The sequence below is a fragment of the Motacilla alba genome, chromosome 1 (genome assembly GCF_015832195.1).
Source record: "Motacilla alba alba isolate MOTALB_02 chromosome 1, Motacilla_alba_V1.0_pri, whole genome shotgun sequence".
In the NCBI taxonomy this organism is placed as follows: Eukaryota; Metazoa; Chordata; class Aves; order Passeriformes; family Motacillidae; genus Motacilla; species Motacilla alba.
The window spans coordinates 30,478,360-30,497,639 of record NC_052016.1 but is presented as its reverse complement, the minus strand read 5'-3'; the positions used below and the strand labels follow the sequence as shown (position 1 = coordinate 30,497,639).

Here is a 19,280-nt window from a genome sequence, read left to right as displayed (position 1 = left end):
GGAGAGGGAAAACAAGTAATGAACAGACCCCAGCACTGATGTGTAACAGCTCAATGTTTCAAATGTTTCAACCCCCTTTGCTGAGACTGTCTGGGAATGATAAAGATGCATTTTCTGTTTGAAATAGGTGCAGTACTTCTTCAAGATTCTGGACAGCTAACAGGCTCCATCCTCACCCACTGCAACAGACATGGACACAGAACAGTGTGTTCATTCATTTATTTGTCCAATGTTTCAACCTGACTGAAATACAAGATCAACAAGAGCACTGTACTCCTGGCTATTATTACATGTTAGAACATAGAGTTTTGCACTTTAGACAACATTTAACACCATTCTATGGGGTACTGCATTGCTTTTATAAAGTTTAAAATAAAGATTTATTTTCAAACATGTGACTTTGGTTTATTTCATACATTACACTTTCTTGCAGAAAAAATAAAATTGTACAACTGCATAAATATAAAATTCTTCCACCATGAAAATGGCTAAAACATTCAATAAAGACATTAGCACCACAGTGTGCGATGCCTTCAGCAGGAAAAAAAAAGGAAAAGTAAAAGAAAAGGAAATATACAAAGCAAAGAGTTATGCCTATCACTGAGGAGAGTGATATAGCCTGACCCAGTCTCTCACACAACATACAGGAAGATAAGGGAAAAGGTGGAGAGAGAGAGACAGCATTCGCTACAAAGCACAGTACACAATCACCTATTCTCTTTGACTTCACTTAAGTTAGTTTTCCTGCCACCCCTCCAAATAAAATACCCTAACACCACAGAAAAGCCAGAAGCCTTATGGAGTGCTGTTAACTATCGTCTCACAGGTGGGCCTTTCTTTGATAAGGAACAAAATAATGAGACGTTTCATGCCAGTTCTAGTCCCATTGAGTATTTACACCTTGGACAGCAAAAGTCTTTGCTCACAAGAAGTAGAAAACAGATACAATACAGGGCTTGAAAAATGACCAGAGTGTGCACCTATAGTACTGTACACTAAATAAAATACACAAGGCAGCAATACTTAGGGGCCAGAAACACTGCTTACTACAAGTCAGTTATGGAATCATAATTTACAGTAAAAATGGGCATGTCCCAAGGCTCAATTTTGTTTTCTTTTATCATTTACAGTAGAATAAATATTTGTCGCTATTGCTACACTTTGTTTACATTCTAACCTAGTAAATGCAGAAAGCTAGTGTAAAGCATATAGATTACGTGTAGGTCCCATACGTATGACAGTTTGTTCAAGACTAGTAGGTTTTCTTTTTTGTTCTTTTTTTTTTTAACGTTTTTAAATGGCTAGGAGGAGGGGGGAGGAAGAGAGTTGTGCTTACAATCAGCTGCTTTTTATGTCAAATTTAATATCAAAGCGTCCCTGGAAGCGGTCCTTGTCGCTATAGACGATGTTCTGCCCGTAGGCCCTGCACTCCACGCGCACCTCCACGTCGTAGGTCAGGTTGGTGAACTGCACAGCCACCAGTGGCTGAAGGTACCGTGGCTGCAGCAGCTTCCCGTAGTAGGGGTAGTACTGCAGCCCGAAGCCAGGGTAGCCACCCATCCCATAGTACTCTACCGTGCCGATTTTGTCTGCGTCTTCCTCTCGCTGCAGAGGGGAAGAGGAGGCACAAGCAATGACCACCCAAACTTTGGCAGCCCTCGGCTGTATCAGCAGCTGATTTTCAGTGAGACTGTGACCTCCCATTTGGTCAGTGCTGGTGCCTACCATGACAGCACAAGAGCTGCCAGTGGCTCACAGGACATGTCAGCACACATCAGCCAGGAAAAGGGCTTTGCTTAATTTAAAGCCTCAGCCACTTACACAGTTAGAAACCACCAGAGCGTCCTGTGGTACAATTGCACAGGCTTTGGCTACAGAAACTTTGCTGTTTCTCAGCTGCTTTGCACATGCCCAGTATGAAATACCTTCCATGGAGGCCTTTTTTTTTTTGCTCCAGCACAGCACTTGGAAGCCAAATGGCTACTTTTGAAGATACCTTTAAGAATCTTGCCCTGCTGGTACCCCACCCTGTGAAGGTAGCACTAACTTATCCATCAGCAGGGCTTTAAGAAACTTCTGTTATCCCAAGTAAGAACCACCCCATTTGTCTATGGAAAGGCAGGCAAGGGGATAACTATACTCGGACAAAGGCTTAGTCATCGCCTGCAGCTTCCCAACTCTGCTCTGTCACATTTCCAACTTACCTTGGCAACACAGTGAACAGGGATGAGATTTGGGTTGTATTTTGCCATAACCTCAGGAGGGAGGCTTTCATTGACTGGAGCCTAGAAGAAATCCAGAACAAGGGGATGTTACACACTGGACACTACACTGCAGACTGGAGTACCTTTGCAGCAACAAAGAGCAGCAGTACCAAACACACACCGTTAACTGGAGTCCCTTCTAAGCACAGTTTAGAGGCAACAGCTCTCAGTGGTTCTTGGGACAGACAAGCAGTGTAACACAACTGGAAGCAGGGGGACTTGACCCAAGCAGAACTGCTGGATGTTCTTACAGCTTCATCTGCTGTGGTCAAGCTGGGTTTAGTTCCATGGTGTCCCTGGGGAAAGTGTTTCATATCAGAGTGTCTATAGCTAGTGGGGCTCATTTTTGCAAGCTCAGACAGTGGCAGGTGTTTGGTGCAGGATTTGCCAACCTGCCTGCCAGGGGTGTGCAATCAGGACTGGAAATGCACAGGAAAGAACAAAGTGTGACAGTCTCACCCTGACACTGCTGAACTTCAACACCACCAACAAGGAAGGACAAAAGCTCTGGGTATATAAGAGAAGGGTGTGAGTGCCAAATCAGTGTTGGACTCTCATAGTCCAACCACTAACCCAGCTGGTCTTTGGTCTTTTAAAGTGCAGCAGTATTGTTTGACAACACTGCCGTTTCAGATCTGCTTTACAAACACTTCCCAATGCAAGAACTACAGAGTATCTGCTGGAGTGTGGAACCACAAAATAAATACCGCCTTGGATACATTGTTTCTAAATGACATCTGCGAAGTCATTCCGTGACCAGACCCTGCTGTTTAATGCAGTCTGGAGGTCTCCAGAGCTCCATTGCAAAAAAAAAAAAAAAAAGAAACACACCAAACCCTTCTCTTGCCCCATCATCAAACATGCACATCTCATGTCACCCCGCAGCCACCACAGTACATTCTGCTAAAATGTTTCCACTACGCATCAGATAAACCAAAAGTTTGTTCATTTTTGTAGCACAGGACAAGCTCCCTTTCAAGGGAAATATTCTTCAGGATTCATTAGACAGCACCAATTCCCATCCTCAGGTGCCCTGACAGATGGGAGTGAAGGTGGCCTAGAACTCCATTTGCACTCCTCTCCAGCCAAAATACGGAATGGCAGGTTTTGCACACCACCTTATTCAACAGCACACGTTTTGCCACAGAATTCTTTAAAGAAATTTTTAGCACTTTAATGCAGTAGGGAAAAAAACTGAAGGAAAAGCCATGAATACCCAGATTAACACCCTTCGACATTACTGCAGACTTCCCTTGGGTGAAGGGCAGAGCAACCAGTTGGCAGAGATATCCTAAAGCCTCTGGAAAACCATATTAACTAAAGACCGCCTCACCTTTCTTGCAGCTGTGCCTGACTTTCAAATGTAGTTTAGTCTTTCTAGCCTGTGTTTCACTCTGGTATTTAATATCAGCATTTCGTAAATTAAGCAGTTATGGCAAGGCAGACAAGACTGCACTGAGGAAAAGAATGGAGTGGATCAGGGCATAACAAAATGTACTGATGTTACTACAGACAGGGTTGGTCTGTGCTGGTGCCATGGAAGCATACAGGAATTTAAAATGGAATTCATCATTTGAAGAAAATGCCCCTTTACAGCAACTCCAATAGCAGGCTCAGAAGTTACCAGATAAATTACCAGGAGGTTGCACTGTGAGGTTCAGTGCTACTTGTTGCCAACTTGCAGTGCACAACTTTCACTGCTTTTCAATTAAAAGCATTTTTAAAGCAAATTACTCAAATTGTCTCACAGTTTATCCTCTGCAGAAAGGGTTTAATACTGATCTCTTTCTGGAGACCAAAAAGCAGGCACAGCAAATCTGCAGCCACCCTTTCTCCTGATCAGTCGCTTCTGCTAGAAAGGGAAGAAAGATACTTGCCTGAGGTTTGAAGCCAATAATTCTGTTGAGCTTGACAAGGATGCATGGTTTACCATCCTTGTAGCCGTAGGTGGGATCATTTAATCCAGAACAGTTTTCCAGCCATTCACGTTTGAATTTGCAGACCTTCTTCTGGCCCTGGGCATCATTATATGGTCCTCTCTCTTTGTATTCAGTAGGTGTTTCTGTCACAGCAGGGGAAGGAAAACACAACCATATGCAGTGGGATCTTGTGAGTCACTTACACTTCCCTGGGCAGATGGGATTTCCCTCACCAGGGCAGTTCAGGCACTCCACAGACCTCCATCCAGCTACCCCCCAACACAGGGCTGCTCCCAGATCAGCAAGTTTTATGGAGCTTTGTTTTACAACAGATTTCTTCCATAGTCATCTGGCTCAGAGACTAATTTTTTTCTGGGCAGCTTTTACAAGTGGGTTCCCCTCAGATTTGATACAGACGTATTATGAGGTTAGAGTCTCATTCACATGATTACAAGTAAGCTATTAAGGGTAAACACCTCCTAGATGCTTGACTGCATGGCACAAAGAGGACCAACACTAGCTTTAGCAAAGTCATCAGTAAAACCCCTGTGGCTTTCAGAGAGAATAAGGTCAATGCCATCTCCAGAGTCAGCTGAAGACCGAGTTCCTCTAAGTGAAATGTGGGGGTTCCCAACTCTATAATAAGCTGCTAAGTATGGCCCAATGTGGTCTGCCCAAATGAAATTAATGAGCAGCCAGTTAACACACATGCTGCTGGAACAGCTGAAGACCAAGACCACCACCGCTCAACCTCAGCTTCTGGTAGACCTGACAGAGGCATCATTCAGTCCTCAGCTGTAGGAAACAATCAAGACTTACCTCCACAGTCCTGAAACACAATGTTTTCAGTTTGTTGCTCATCACTGTAGTCCCTTAAGAAATTAGCCAGGCTCCTCACATAGGGTTCATAACTTCTGGGATCAGAGGCAGTAAAGGCAATTTCTGTCTTTTGAACCTGGGGGACTTGAGTCAGTCCTAAGAAAAGCAAAATCAGGGAGAAAACATTAAGTACACCTCAGAGCTGCACAGCCTCCAGGCGATACCAAGAATATAACTCCAAATAATAATAATCTCTATTTTTCAGACATAAGAACTTTGACAAAACAGCTTAAGCTCACTGGAGGAGAGGTTCTCCTCTTTGCAGCAACAGTCTTAAAATATTTATCACAGCATTTTTGTCAGGTAAAAAGACAAAAATCACAAAATGGAGAAGTGAGGCTACAAAGTCTAGGCTTTCTTCAAGAAAAAGAGCCAGCCACAGATCCACTGTGCACTTCTGCCTCCTCCTCGGGGATAGAAGGGAAGCGGTGTGTGAGACCAACCACACAGAACATAAGTATCTCTAACAGGCTGCCTTCAGTGTTTGCAAACTCTGTGTTTAGGATACAGCACAGCTCTCCACTCATGAGCTCCTGCTACCAAAGACAAGAGGTTTCCAAAGTCAGGTAATGCTCTGCCAGCTGGAATCCGTGTGGCCTTTATGTGTCTCCCCTGTGGGATGCAGGGCAAGAGACATTTTCTTCCATAGTAAATTCAGCTGCCTGAGCACTGCCTCCTCTCTTTTCACTGCCAAACTGGGTATTTCTGACTGTAAGAGAGTTCAGAAGATGAGTTTTATCATCACTATATAATCACTATATTTATTTATCACTAAGGAGGTGAGTAGGAAATGCCACCACATGGAAGAATTGTTTAAAAGACTCTCCAGATTCTGGGCTGTGCTAACCAACTCAGATTTAGACTATAATAATGATGCATGGAGAAGAGACTATAAACAAGAAATGCCTACAAGATAACAAAAAGCACCATCTCATTTGCTCTTCATTGTGGAACTTGGAAATAGTTGCTCCTATGCAATGTTAAGGTAACATTTTAATTGAAAGTATTGATGCATGGCCAACACTTCAAGTTAAGTAATGGGAACCAAGATCATGCTGCTTTTGTGGCAGCGACTGTAATTATTAACGTCCTGAGTTCAGTTCAGTTTGTCCTCTTCATTTTAGCAAGATCAAGAAAAGGAGCAAGGGAGCAGCATTTGCTTTGACAGCTTCAGAACAGGCCTGTTGTTAAGAAGCTCCTCTAGTGCAAAACTCAGGCAGCTTAGCTGGCTGGCCCCAACCCACAAGAGCTGGTGACTCCCGCAATTTTTCCAAAGCCACTTGAGTGCTTCTGCTCAGTCCCTCCGCAAACCAACTCACCACTCCCCCCACCCCCCTGTCACTATCCACTAACTTGGAATTTGTAACCTAGGACAAAGATTACCTTTGTTACCCTAAACACAGCTCCTGGTCACCAAAGATTGTGAGAAGTCCAGCAAGGAGCTCCGGTGTTTCCAATTTAATTCCTGAAGCAGCTTTTAACTGCTCAAAAATTCCTCTGCTACCAATGGACCAGGTTGAGTTTACAAGTTTAGAAGCAATTCTCTATTCCTCTAGCAGAATGACACAGCCTTCAAAGTCAGTGGCTTTCAATCCTCTTTTGAGCAATTACTCATTTTCATGTTTCACAAAGTTATATATAGAAAAAATACACCAGTTTCCATTTTAGTAAGGGACTTCAAACCCATCTTGCCAAGCCCTTCTCATGTTACCACTCAGCTGGGAAAAACAGACTCAGTCACCTGAAGTGAATGTCTGGAATTGCAGCAGAGGCAGGCCAGGCCTTGGGTCCTCTCCTGGGTGTGCCTTTTCCAGAGCTCAAGTTACAGGTGACATATATATTCACATACATATTCAAGTGTATAAATACAAAAAAAAAAAAAAAAAATCAAGAAAACATGGCCAGGCTTGTTAAGTTCCAGTCAGGCAAGTGAAATTGTCAGTTTTGCTCAGGACCTCCCCATCTCTGTTTCTTGTCTTGGCCGAGGTAACACCCACAGAGGCTTGGCAAAGGTGACGTGAAGGTCAGCAATAAACCCTGTGGTTTGTAAAAGCCACTCAGTAGAAGATCCCTCTTCTCTCTTTAAGAGAGCCTGGCCACTGATAGATGAAGTCCAAAGCCAACCCTCTGCCCATCAGACAAGTGACTTGGCTGGAGAACAGACTCCCATCCCGAAGCATCCCTGTCTTCCACATCTCCACAGAACTGCCGTAAAGCCCAGGCAGTACATCCAAGCAGCTGTTCCAGCAGCCAGCACAAAGGAACCACTGTTCCTGCCAGGTAGCCCATGGCCCAAGCTGGGCTGTTTTCCGCCTAACTGGGAGCATTTCCAGGTGGATGGATGAACCAGACTAGACCAGGCTTTGGCACACAAATGGTTGCTTTGTTTAGGATAGGAGCAAACTGGAGATCAATCTTCCCACTTACAAAGCTAGAAAGAATCTTTATAAATATTAAAGACTTGTAATGAAAAATACTTTTATCCTAATTAAAAAATTGTGTTACTGGCTTCTACCACAACCTCCATTCTCACATGCCTGCGGCTGACTGGATGCAAAGCCCAAAGTCCGGATGTATCATTTCCTTCTGTACATCCCATAGCCAAACTAAAAGCTGCAGTGGTGTTAGCAGAGCAGCACTATCACTGAAACCTTAAGCAATCTTGTGTGGAAAACCAAGCATGTTGTACAATGGCAGAAGGTAACCTCTGCAGAACACTAACCTTTCTGGAACATTCTCTCACCCCCACTTGGCAACTTAAGCAAACAGGACAAGAAAAAAACACTTAAAAGCTGAGCCCTTGCAGTACTACCTGGCATGTATTGCTAGACACCCAAGGAAGTGTGTGGCTGGCATGAATGAAGCTTTTAGAGGCTGCATGCACATGAGGAAGCCATTCATGAGCAAGTCCTATGGGGGTAAAGAAACCAACTCACAGGTACTTTCAGAGCCAGGAGTCTAACAACCCTCTCCCTTCCCTATCTCAGATTATAATCTGTATGACACAGCTCTGCATCTCAAGCTATTACGACAGAGATGCACCATGGTGTCACATGGTTATGCTGTTCGTTCCACACAAAAGAATGAAGTAACTCATTGCTAAAATACTGACAAATTAGAAAATCACCACAACTGGCACTTCAGAGTGCCTTGTTAGGAAGTAAGACTCATCTTCACTTGGCTGACATTGTCCATATGTATGATGAGCAATGCCTTGAGTTGGTAATGGACACTACCTTTTGTTGGCTGTGACTATACAAGGACATCAAACACCAAAAAACCCCATGTAAAGTCATTTGGGTTCTTTTTTTTCAGCTACAGTTCCACTTCCAAAATGCCACTGCAAATTAAAATCCTGCTTATTCAAGTTCATTTAAAAAAAGTTTTCCACATAGACTTTATCTTTCTAAGCTGCAATAGCAAGACTTCCGGAGAAGTATCCTGAGGGTAAAGAGGAAGAAACTAGAAGTGGGAAGTCAGGCTTGTTATTAGGAATAGCTGTATAAGGCCACAGTAACCACTTTTGCGCCATCACACCATGCTCATTTCCAACTACCATGTAATCTTTGTTCCAAATGAGTATGAACACTCCTGAGATGACACAGACAACAAACTGAGTGATCACTACACCCTCCCCCAGCTCACTGTGTGAGGATAGATTTTAAAAGCCACTATATCCCTTCCAAGCTTCCAGTCAACCTCATCCCCAAAGTGCAAAAAGCAGGTGCGAGTTTTCTGCAAATGCAGCAAAACCTGCTTGGCTACAACATCCTGGAGACTGAGATTTTCCCAAGCACAGGTGCTGCTGAGATAAGAGAAACAAAGAGGTGCAACTTCCCAGGAGGCAGCGCACACTCCTTTAAAGTCTCCCTGCCACCTTGCTGCTGCTGTCCAAGCTAAATAAGCCAAGTGGGGAACACTCACCAAAGCAGCCTTTCTACGATGCACTCACTGCCCAGCAGTGCCTGAAGCAGGATCACCTGAAATCCCCTGGCTGGAGCAGGGATTCTTCCTTCTAGCCACCACTTACAAAGCTTTGCCTCAGGCTGCAGTGAGCTCTGTCTCCTCAGCCAGCTCGTGACTGAATGCTGTTCCACAGGATGCACACCACAAGATGGCAGGATACACAGCCCAATTTGTATTGGAGTGGGGAGGGGGAGAATGAAGCCTTATTTTTTAGGGATGCTTCTTAAGAGGCAATATCTTTGTCCTCCACTAGTAGCAGGGTAAGTCCTCTGTGTTCAAAGCAGAGTCCGAGCCTGCAGCACACGTGGAACTGGGAGCTGGGGCTGTCGCAATGGCAGGGCTGGAGCAGGTGAACTGCACTGTCCCTTCCCCCACCACAAGACAAAAGAAAAAAAATAGTGTAATGGAAAGGTACAATACTCAGCTTGCCCTGAAGCCCTGTATAACATTCCTGTTGCGTTCAATGCAGAAACCAATTACCATATTAATGACACTTAGCTGCAAAAATAGCACTTCATGGCTTTCTGTTATACCCATGTCAATAACTCAATACAACATCCTGTAGGTTCTGCTGCTGTTATGAAATCTGTTGTATTTCAGAACAAGAATGATATTATAGCAGCCCCTACAGCATTTTCTCTTGCAAATCCTGAAGGCAAGTTAGTTTTCCCTTTCTCAAAACATGCTGGGCTGACACAACAGTAACCTGCCCAAGAAGGACAAAGCACTGTTACAAGAATAAAACCAGCTTTTCTGGCTCCCTAGAAAATCCAGGGCTTTATCAAGCTGCCAGTATACTTACTTGGCTCGCAAATTTTCCCACAAGAACAAGGAATCAGAATTGCATAACATCCTACTTTATATAGTTCATCATCTGCAGGTGTCTCAGATCACAGAAAGTTCAAGTTTGCTGCTCACCACACATGTGTTCCTTGACAGAACAGCAGCCGTGCTTGCAGCACTGGGGAGAATCCTGCACAGCCAGAGAATACAGGGATCGCTGACCCCCCAAACAGCAGTGCAGCCACTCACTACCTGTCAGTGTCTCTGAAAGCCTGCATTAAAGGGCGATTTTGGACTCGCAGTTTTGCAGCTGCTGTGCAACAGGACAAGGAATGTACTGGATACTAAGTGCCAGCCTCCGCCATGCCCTATACTAGCTTGTCCACATCTGTAGGAAGTGCTGTCAAGTGATGCTCTGCAAAAGATCCCGTTCTATTTACTAATTATTTCTTTGAAGTTCTATGAATATGCCATTGCAGCTTGGTTCAAAACCCTTGTTTACTGGCTCCCCACAGTCACACATTCAAGGAGGTGGATTTTGTTCTCCTTGATTTCAGTACCCATCCTGAAAGCTTATTACAAAAGATTCCTGACAACCTTGTCATTGTTCCTCTATTTTGATTTCTGCAGTATACACTACAAGAGTGTCTTGAAATTCAATTCCTGTTCTTTGTTAAAAAAAAAAAAAGAAGTCCTAGAAAAACTGGTACAGTATGCAATTAAGATATTAATAAAAATCCTCTGCAGGCTGAAGTCTTTCACAAAAATTTTACCAGAGTTGCTTTGAAATTGGAATCAAAACCTGCTGTTTCACAGAAAGCAATCAGTTTACCTAGAACAGGTAATTATGTGACATCTGGCTGAACAGCAGGGCTATCTGGGTGAGACCTCAGATCCATGGGTGCCTTTGCTAATTATTTCATGAAGGGGAAAAACACATTACTGAGTAACAATTACCCCAGCATTAGCCATGTTGGCTTTTCAGATGCAGCCAATAGCTCTGAGCAGTATCAGTGACAGTCTTTCCTGCAAATGCCAAGGTCCACTGCAGAGATTAAAAGAGCTGCTTTCAGTGCTTAAAGACAGCATTTGCCCCAGCCACGGTGATGGTATATGAAGAAGTATAATACACGAACACAGCAGTTCCAGCCTCTGTTCTGTGTTTAAAGCATGCTGGTAGAAAAGCAGTTATCTGGAAAAGATAACTTAGCTGAGCTGTAACACCATTTGGTGACAGTGACATTACCTGTGTTTAGGGCAGGGATTCACAGCACAGCATTACAGGCAGTGGGGCTGCAAGACACAGCGCAGCACCAGGGCCAACTTGTGTGGCTACAAGCTATCAGCATCACAATTGTCACTTAAATACCACTGTTATTAAAAGCTTCTGAACTGTTTCACAGAGCAACTGGAGACGGATCGTTAGGATGCCCAGTGCCAGGCAGCCTCAAGGTCATTTGCAATGTGGGAAAGCAGCAGTTGCGCAGCTCCCCCTGTGCTCCGGCTGCCGTGGGAGCACAGCGCAGCCTGGGCAGGCGGAGCGCAAACCTGCGGCAAGGGCCACTCACTCCTTCTGCCCTACCCAAGGCTAGCTGGCCACAGGCACTACTCAGGCATCATTTTCAGCAGAGATTTCTAGGTCTGTGAGGACAGGTCACACATCAGCAGCTACCAGACCCACACTCCACCTTCCACGCCAGTCAGTGTCAATTCCCAATAGTGAGTGCCATGGCGTCTCTAGAGCACGGGGCACTTTGGTGTTGGATAAAGCAATTCCATGAGCACTCCCAGAACAGGCACTGTCCCCTTGCTCCTTGTGCATGCCACTTCCACTGACAGAGTCAACATTTTATCTTTATCCCTTCACTTACCCATGTGAACAGAGTGGTTCTGAAGAAAGAAAAACTGAACTCAGCTTCCTCATACAGCCTGTTCCAAAAGTGAAGCCTTTTAGCCTCACCCCATCACTTCAGCTTAGGGGAAGGGAAAACCAAAGCAGGTTCAAGTTCCTCTCAGAGAGGAGACATTTTTTCTGTGATGCAACCTTTAATTCTAGCAGGATTTTCTTCAAGCCCCAGTACTGTTAACACAGAAGGCTGAGAACATACCCACCCCCTACAAATATGTGTTGCAGCAATGACATGCTTATTACATCCTCCTTCCTGAGGTGAGTAACCAACCCCGCATTCCCAGAACAGCTTGCACGAAGTCAAACACAGGCCTCCTATTTAGGTACCTGGAGGTGCCACTCGATCCTGGTATTTGGGCTCAAATTCACTGACAGTGAGCAACATCACTTGGATGGTCCCGATGAATATACCTGCCAGGCAACCGTAGAAGATGACATAGAAGAGGAGGATCTTAACTGCAAGAGAAAACAAACAAAGAGGAATCAAATCAAGCCCTCATGGCAGTCATGCTTCAGGACAGTACTTCCAATCTTTACCTCTTGCAAGGAGGTGCCCAGCACGTGAAATTCAGATGTTGTAAAGACATCTATTTAACAGTGAGATTATGCCCTGATGCAGACAGGGCATAATCTGGAAATGTAAGGCACTCCAGTTGTTGTGATGGGGAAATATGAGCCTCTGAAAACTTAGAAATCTGTGAATCAGGGTTTGGGCTTATAAAATATAAAGACTAAACCATGTTGCCCCACACCTACAAGGATCCCTTGGCTGACCCAGCATCACCACCACCACCACAGGCCCTTGCACATGACATGGTCTGTGATCCAAGTGGTCCACAGCAAGCATGGGTGTGCTTGAAGGATACTTATTCCACACAGCTCTGGAGCTCAAAGCCATTTCCAGGAGCAGTACCAGTAAGTGTTTCATTCACAGTTATAAGCCATTGTAAAGCCTGATCTCTTCTAGTAATTCAGGCCATCACCTCCAAAAAAAGACAACAGGTAAAGAGTCCAGGCCAAATTAACTTCAGTACTCCATCTCAAATGTAGGAAAGTACTCTTAAGGCATCAAAATACTGCACACTTACTAGCCTTGTGTGCCTACAAAGACACTCTGGCACTGCTCATACCAATCAGAGAATGAATTACGTAACAACAAAAGCCTAAACGTAGTTTGAGTCTAAAAGGAACATCTAGAATCATCTTGAGGGGGGACTGGGAAGAGTGGAGAAGAACGGGAAGCAGCCCAGCTCTAGCTATCAGTTACCAGTTTACAAGAATTATCTGAACAGATTAACTGCAGGGTAACATGCTGTACTACACACCACCAGGCTACCTACAAGGGTAGGCCAGCCCATGCCAGGCAACTGTATTGCTCATCAGGCTGCAGGGACAGATAGAGGCCAAAGACAACTTGAGAGTGAGCCTGCTTGATCTCAGACTGTCCTCACTTAATCGCAAACAAAACAGATGTAGTTTATTTGAAGGACTTGAAGCGATGAGCTTCAGAAGGGGAGTAAGTAGTGGGTGGAAATATTCCTCCTCACTCCCCAGCTCCATCAAAAAAAACCCCCTACATCATTAGAGAAGCCTCACAATGAAAGCTGGCATCTGGTTGTTTAAAGTCTATGGAAGACAGGCAAACAGGAGGGCCACCCAGAAAAACAGAGGCTGAGGGACACTGTCAGAAAGGCACTCCATCCTCTTGTCTTCCGGAGGTAGCCAGAGCTGGAGGGCAGAGCTGGGTGCAGTAACGTGGTGCTCCAGGAGTTAAAGCACTCTTTGGTATCCAGGCAGCGTAAAGCAAATGGCCGTGACGTCAGGGACGTGTGGAAATTTTTTCCAGAGCACGGTCATAGGAGGTGCTGTTGCAACAAACCAAACACTAATGCTGTTGTCTGCAGTGTAATGCCTTTGAGTTTTGTAACATCAAAAGGCAAACGCTGGGAGGTAGCTTATTTAATCAGGTTGCCAGCCAGGATGCTCTAAACGCCTAAGACATCTTAAAGGTCAAAACCACTCCAAGGTCTCAGAAAATACGCAGTGGGTCTAGAAATTGAGCACCACATGGTTGAAGGAAAAAGCTTCTTGCAACAGGTAGGCTTATAACAGAAGAATCTGATCATCAGCCTGCAGATCAACTCAGCAAATAGAAATCAGTCCTAGGCAGATAGGTGTGGACACTCTGGGAGAAGGACCTGGTTCAGCCTCCGCGTTTGAAGCACTGCGCAGTTGCCTGGTGCCTCAGAAGCAGAAAATACCTCTCCATGCGCACCCACAACCCCATTCTGCTCACGTAAAGATACGGCAGAAGCCTGCTCTAGTTCACCTGCCAGAGCTGCCGGCTCTGGAGCCGATCCATTACAATAGGAGGTGAATTCAACATCGCAAAGGTGACAACACCAGCTGTGGTTGGCAGCAACTGGAAGGCTATTATTTGCGTAAAGAAATTAAAAACATCTTTAAGCTAAATGCAACGAATGCAGCACAAGCATTTATGAGGAATGCACATAGAGCCATTTCCTTCTTGTGGAGATATTAAAAGTCAGTTGCCCTTTCTCAGCGGAGTAAAACTCGCTAAGTTTCATTTATCCAGAGAAAACAAAAAAAAAAAAAAAAGAAAAAAAGAAAAAGAAAAAGCCTCTGTAAGGTCTAAGGCAGATGAGAGTTGGGAGGTCAGGGTCCCCCGACGGCGATGCTCCCGGGCCGGGCCAGCCACCGAGAAAGGAAGGAGACCCAAGGACGAGGCGCCCTCGACAAGGTCGGCCCGACCCCGCCTCACCCCCGGACCCACCTGGAGCCGCACTCGGGGGGCAGCGCTCGCCGGCCCCCGCGGGGCCCAAGCGGACACCGAGGGGAGAGGGCAGGGGGACCCCATCCCTGACTCGCTCGCCTCGCGGGGACGCCCTATCGCCAGCCCCCCCCCCCGGCCACAGCCCCGCCGCAGCCGGCGGAGGCGGAGCGCCGGGGCTGTGCTGCAGCGCCCGCCGCAACGCCGCCCCCCGGCCCCGCACTCACACCAGCTGCCCCCAGTGCGGCCCAGCAGCTCCTTCTTCTCCGAGTTCCAGATGAATTTCTTCCAGTTGCCATCACCGTCCTTGGCCTTCCCGCGGGCCATGGCGAGCAGCGGGGTGGGCGAGCGGCGTGTAGAGATCTACAGCCCTCAGCGGGCGGAGCGGCCCCGAAAGGTGCGGGTGGGTGCGCCCACCCCGGCGGTGCCGGCCCGACGGGGCAGAGCGAGGGAGGCGGCCGGGGGGACGCAGGAGCGCTGGGGGGAGAGCGCGGCCGAGGGCACAGGGCACAGAGCAGCCGCGCTCCTCCCGCAGCGCCCCTTCATATACACCGCGGGCTCCGCCCTGCCCGCGCTGCCGCCAATGCGGATCCGCCGAGAGCTCCGCGGGCGGGGCCCGGGGCGGGCGGGGCTCGGTGGGGGCGCGCCGGCGGCGGGAGCGTCAAAGAGGGAGGGGGCGGGGGGCTGCGGCACCGGCAGCGGGGGGAAGGGTGGGTATGGGCCGCCCACTGCTCACCGGAGCTCCAACCCGCCGGGCCGGGCAGGTGCGTGCGTGCTACCGCGGGGGCGCGCGTCCTTGCCTGGCTGGAGCTGCGGGCGCGTGTGCGCGCGCCGGTCCGCACACCTGTGCGCGCGCCGCTCCACACGCGCGCCTGCCCGTTCCCGGTATTCCGCCCTGCCCGCTCCCTGCGGCCCCTGCTCCCCACAGCAGAGCTGGTCGGCCGGGCGCTGCTGAGCACCGTCTGTCTCCCTCTCCCGTTCCTGGCGCCCCGCGCGGCCGCCCGCTCCGCTCCGCCGCGCCCGCCATACTCCGGTAGGCTCACGTGTAACACGGCTGCGGATATAATGAGCTCCGACAGCGCTCCCGTCCCGGCCCCGCGCTCCGCCGCCCGCGCCCTGGGAGTACCAGCCGGGAGGGGCGGGCAGGGGCTTCCTGGCGGCAGCGGGCCTTGCCTGTCCCCTGCGGCGGGAGGGACAGGACTCGCACACGCGGCAGCCGCCGCCGCCCTTGCGGGGTGACCTTTAGGGCGCTGCACAGACGCCACAGCCGCCTTGGGGTCGGGGAATACCCAGCCGCCGGCAGCGCACCCCCCTGGCCCGGCCGGGTGGGGTTGGGGGATTCTCTGCGGGGACACCTCTGTCATCACAGGTAACCAATGTGCTTTGGTCCCCTGGTACCATTACAGGATACTTAAATTAAATCTGTGTATCCAGGCACACTTGGGTTTACTTCTAACTTCCTGTCGGGTTGTAATATTGTATTCCACATATTTTCTTGCCCTTAAGCTACATTGTTTTTTCTTTTCTTTTATTTTTTTTTCCCTTAAGGTCTGGAGTTGCAATGAATGCACATAAGATGAGCCTTTCTATGGTACTCCCTAGCAGGTGCACCTTCTGGCAGTTCCCTGCAAGAATGACCTAGCCTGGAATCAAGGACCACCCAAACTCAACATGCTCTCCTCAGGTCTCAAGAAGAAGTGGTCTGGCCACCATCATCACATACCCTTCCTAAGCCATTAAAGCTAGCATTTAGGGAACAAGCCATAATGAGGCACCCTTCTCCATGGCTACAACCCTGAACCAGCTCCTGAAGCAACTGAGGGACCTGTTTTTTTAGACCCTCAGTCTTACTTTGCTGGGGCCACTCTAGGTCCAGACAGGCCAGATACCCTCAAGGTTACAACTACACTCATGACAGTGGCTGAGGATGGCTTCCTTAGCTTTAGACATGCAACCAGACTTCTCAAAGCCATGAAAGCTTATGGGTTAGAGATACATGGAGGTTGTGTGCCTAGAAGGCTGTGTGTGTTTAATTGGGAGTGTCTGGTTTGATGAATGCACCTTGACACATTATACATGATCAAAGGGAGCCAGGTGTGCCACACAGGTTTTCATCCTGGATTAGGAGAATCAGGTCTCAGTGGTGTTTATGTGATGGGGAAGAGGATAATTGGAATCTCTCTTTTCTCCTTGGTGTCTGGTCAGAGCTAGTGTTTTAAAGAGTCCTGGTGATGGTGGTTGATAACAAAAGCAAACACAGACAGCAGTACCTGATACCCAAGCGAACATCATCTACACTGCAGGGAGGGCAGTATCAGTTACAACTTAAGGCAGCTGTGATTATAATCAAGCCAATAAATACACAAGCACTGCTGAAGGAAAAATCAACCATTTTTTACTTCCCAGACCACAGTGCAGTTGCTGCTCTTGTCAGCTAGTCTGTTCCTCTCAGCTGCTGGGCTGAGAGCTTGCAACTGCAAGTCTGCAGTGGCAGCTGAGGAGCTGAACCAACTTTCCTTCTAAAGCCCTGGGTACAATTTTATAACTCAGGTGTGCTACCCTACAAAGGACAGCAGTTAGGGAACTATGTGTGGGTGTGTGGTGATGTCACCCAGGCATGAAATCTGCTCACCAGACAGCCTGCCCTGCAATGTTATGTCTCATGTTTTCTACGGGCCAGGACACAGTTCATCTGCTCTGTGGAAGAAATAGCACATGAGTTAGCTCAGGGCATATCCAACAGCAGCAGTCTGTGCAGCCCTCTCCTTCCTGACTTCTGCCTGAGCAATAGGGTCATGCAAAACCAAACAGGCATGGGACATTCAGGGAGGTTCAAGGTGATACTGAAATCAGGGAAGATTTTAATGGAGATACACTCTATCACAGCATTATTTCCTCTGACCACAGAAGGTTAGTTTGGAGAAAGCAACTAGAGAGGATCTAAAGAATGTATCACAATTACATAGTAAATGGCCACCCAGGAACACGATCTTCCTCTGAGCACGTCATACCATCACTATGAGCTCCAGTGCTGTTGGTGGAAGCTGAGCTGCAGGAGCTCCTGGCTTCATCAGTGTTTGTTCAAGGATCACTGAGAAACTCTCTCCTCTTCCGACAAGCATTTGTATTTCTGTAACTACACAGACAAGTCCTGTTGGGTTGGTGGTGGCCAGAAGTATCAAATCCCTGTGACAGCACAGGCTGGGGTGTGCAGGATGTGGAATGGGCAAAATGCCATTCATGAGGGTCTCAAACTATTTCTGTCAACCTTTTACAAAAGTAAAGATTCTGTCCTGTGCATGCTCAGGACATGCACTTTACCTTGATGTCTGTGAATTATCCTCTCAGAATCAGCAGAACTAATAGGCAATGAGGTGCCAAATTTTATTCAAATTTACTGTTTGTTTGGGTGCTCAGATATCAATCAGGCAGTCAATAAGGCCACTTTTTAATGTGATAAGGGCCTGAGGCAATGTTGGAAACTGCCAGAACAAAATGTGCAAAGCAATGCATGTCCAGGAGATTAGCTGCAGGACGAAGGATGGAGTTAGGGAAAGCTGTGCACTGACACCTAGGAAGGAACAACCTATGGGATGGAAGTTGCTAAGTGTTTATCTCACTGCCTTGAGCATAGCCATCAAAAAGATTTCCTGCTTCCTTTCCATCTCCTGCTTTGTGGGACTGGAAGAAAGCACCTAGAGCAATGAAAGGTGCTCACTATGGGGCAGGAGGGTGGACAACTATTTCTAATGTAGCTGTAGTTATGATATTTTATGAAAATCCTTTTGTTAGGATTTTCTCCTTCTGAAAAGCTAAGAGCTTTGGTTTTAAGATGTAAACAATTATTATTTGTTAGTGTAAAATGTAGCAGGTGCTTCCTTGATTGGCCAATGTGAAGTGTTTTTACTTAATGACCAATCAGGAAGCAGCTAAGTCAGACTCTTCGGGAGTCAGAAATTTTTGTTATTCATTTCTTTCTATTCTTGTTTTGCCTTCTGATGAATCTTTTTCTTTATTCTTTTAGTATAGTTTTAGTGTAGGTTTTTTAATATTATATATATCATAATATAATAAACCAACCTTCTAAAACATGGAGTGAAAATTTCTGCGTCTCTCACCCCTTGTTCTAACTACCCTAAAAACCACATGTAGCAGCAAAAGAGAAATGGCTAGTGCAGAGCAAAGCAAAGATTTTTCTGGCTTGATTTCTGCCCCTTAGTGCAATTTTTGGGGGGAAAGGAGACTGTACTGCTGATGGTCACACAGAAACTTTGTGCAATGTGTGATCTAGAAACATCTCTGAAGATGGCTGTGGGTGATGCTGTGATGAGCAGCAGCAGAGAGGCATGTCAGGGCAGAGAGCAACTCAGGCTCTGGGACCAAGTGCAAGCTATAAGGTGACAGAAGTGTGCAAAATCGCCTCAAGTCAGTACTATTCCATGGTTCCATGGGCTGCCACTGCAAACAAATGGGGATGGGCATGCCCAGGAGCTGGAAAAGGGCAGCTGCTCAACTGCTTGGCACCAAGCCTGCATCACACACAACAGCTGAGAGAGGATGAGGAACTGAACGGCAGCCCTCAGACTGCTATCAAGATGCCAGGTGGCAAACAGCCATTTTATAGTCCTCTGGTGGCCTTGAGGGGGAGAGTAGTGACCCTCAAGAACTGCCCTCAGGGTCCCAGCAAAGTACATGCCAGTGTTTGGTTGCCGTGCCAGCTTTTTGGTCCTGTAGGACACTGCCTTGGGATTGTTCTCCAATTTTCTGCC

General features: G+C 47.1%; 3 protein-coding genes across 5 annotated transcripts in view; 2 read left to right on the top strand and 1 right to left on the bottom strand.

Annotated features, from left to right (window-relative positions):
- NME7 (NME/NM23 family member 7) overlaps positions 1-631 on the top strand; it is a 91,001-nt gene extending 90,370 nt beyond the window's left edge. For both annotated transcript variants that reach the window (XM_038131864.1, XM_038131855.1), the window contains one exon: positions 128-631. In XM_038131864.1, coding sequence (XP_037987792.1) covers positions 128-160 — 33 coding nt within the window. In that variant the 3' untranslated portion in view covers positions 161-631. The remainder of the gene's footprint in view (positions 1-127) is intronic.
- On the bottom strand, positions 205-15,032 carry ATP1B1 (ATPase Na+/K+ transporting subunit beta 1). Its single transcript, XM_038131910.1, has 6 exons — positions 14,739-15,032; positions 12,048-12,176; positions 5,003-5,158; positions 4,142-4,326; positions 2,205-2,285; positions 205-1,605 (listed from the first exon to the last, which is right to left on the bottom strand). Exons 1-6 carry the CDS (start codon positions 14,836-14,838, stop codon positions 1,339-1,341), a joined length of 918 nt encoding a protein of 305 aa, XP_037987838.1. The 5' UTR covers positions 14,839-15,032; the 3' UTR covers positions 205-1,338.
- On the top strand, positions 14,836-16,278 carry LOC119699003 (translation initiation factor IF-2-like). Of its 2 annotated transcripts, none has more exons than XR_005256324.1 (2): positions 14,836-15,880; positions 16,060-16,278. XR_005256324.1 is itself a non-coding variant. In XM_038131930.1 (2 exons), exons 1-2 carry the CDS (start codon positions 14,837-14,839, stop codon positions 16,074-16,076), a joined length of 456 nt encoding a protein of 151 aa, XP_037987858.1. In that variant the 5' UTR covers position 14,836; the 3' UTR covers positions 16,077-16,278. The 2 variants fall into 2 exon arrangements, 1 of the variants encoding a protein (XP_037987858.1); XM_038131930.1 differs by having other exon boundaries at positions 14,836-15,275.
- Positions 16,279-19,280: the final 3,002 nt, after the last annotated feature.

What these genes read in the sequence shown, in the direction of transcription:
- LOC119699003 (XM_038131930.1), top strand. Translation starts at nt 14,837, where the DNA reads ATGGCGAGCAGCGGGGTGGGCGAGCGGCGTGTAGAGATCTACAGCCCT.
- ATP1B1 (XM_038131910.1), bottom strand. Translation starts at nt 14,838, where the DNA reads ATGGCCCGCGGGAAGGCCAAGGACGGTGATGGCAACTGGAAGAAATTC. An exon ending in CCGCACTGGGGGCAGCTGGT is followed by an intron (nt 12,177 to 14,738) that starts GTGAGTGCGGGG and finishes TTTCTCTTGCAG; the next exon opens with TTAAGATCCTCCTCTTCTAT. An exon ending in TGTGTTTCAGGACTGTGGAG is followed by an intron (nt 4,327 to 5,002) that starts GTAAGTCTTGAT and finishes CTGCTGTGACAG; the next exon opens with AAACACCTACTGAATACAAA.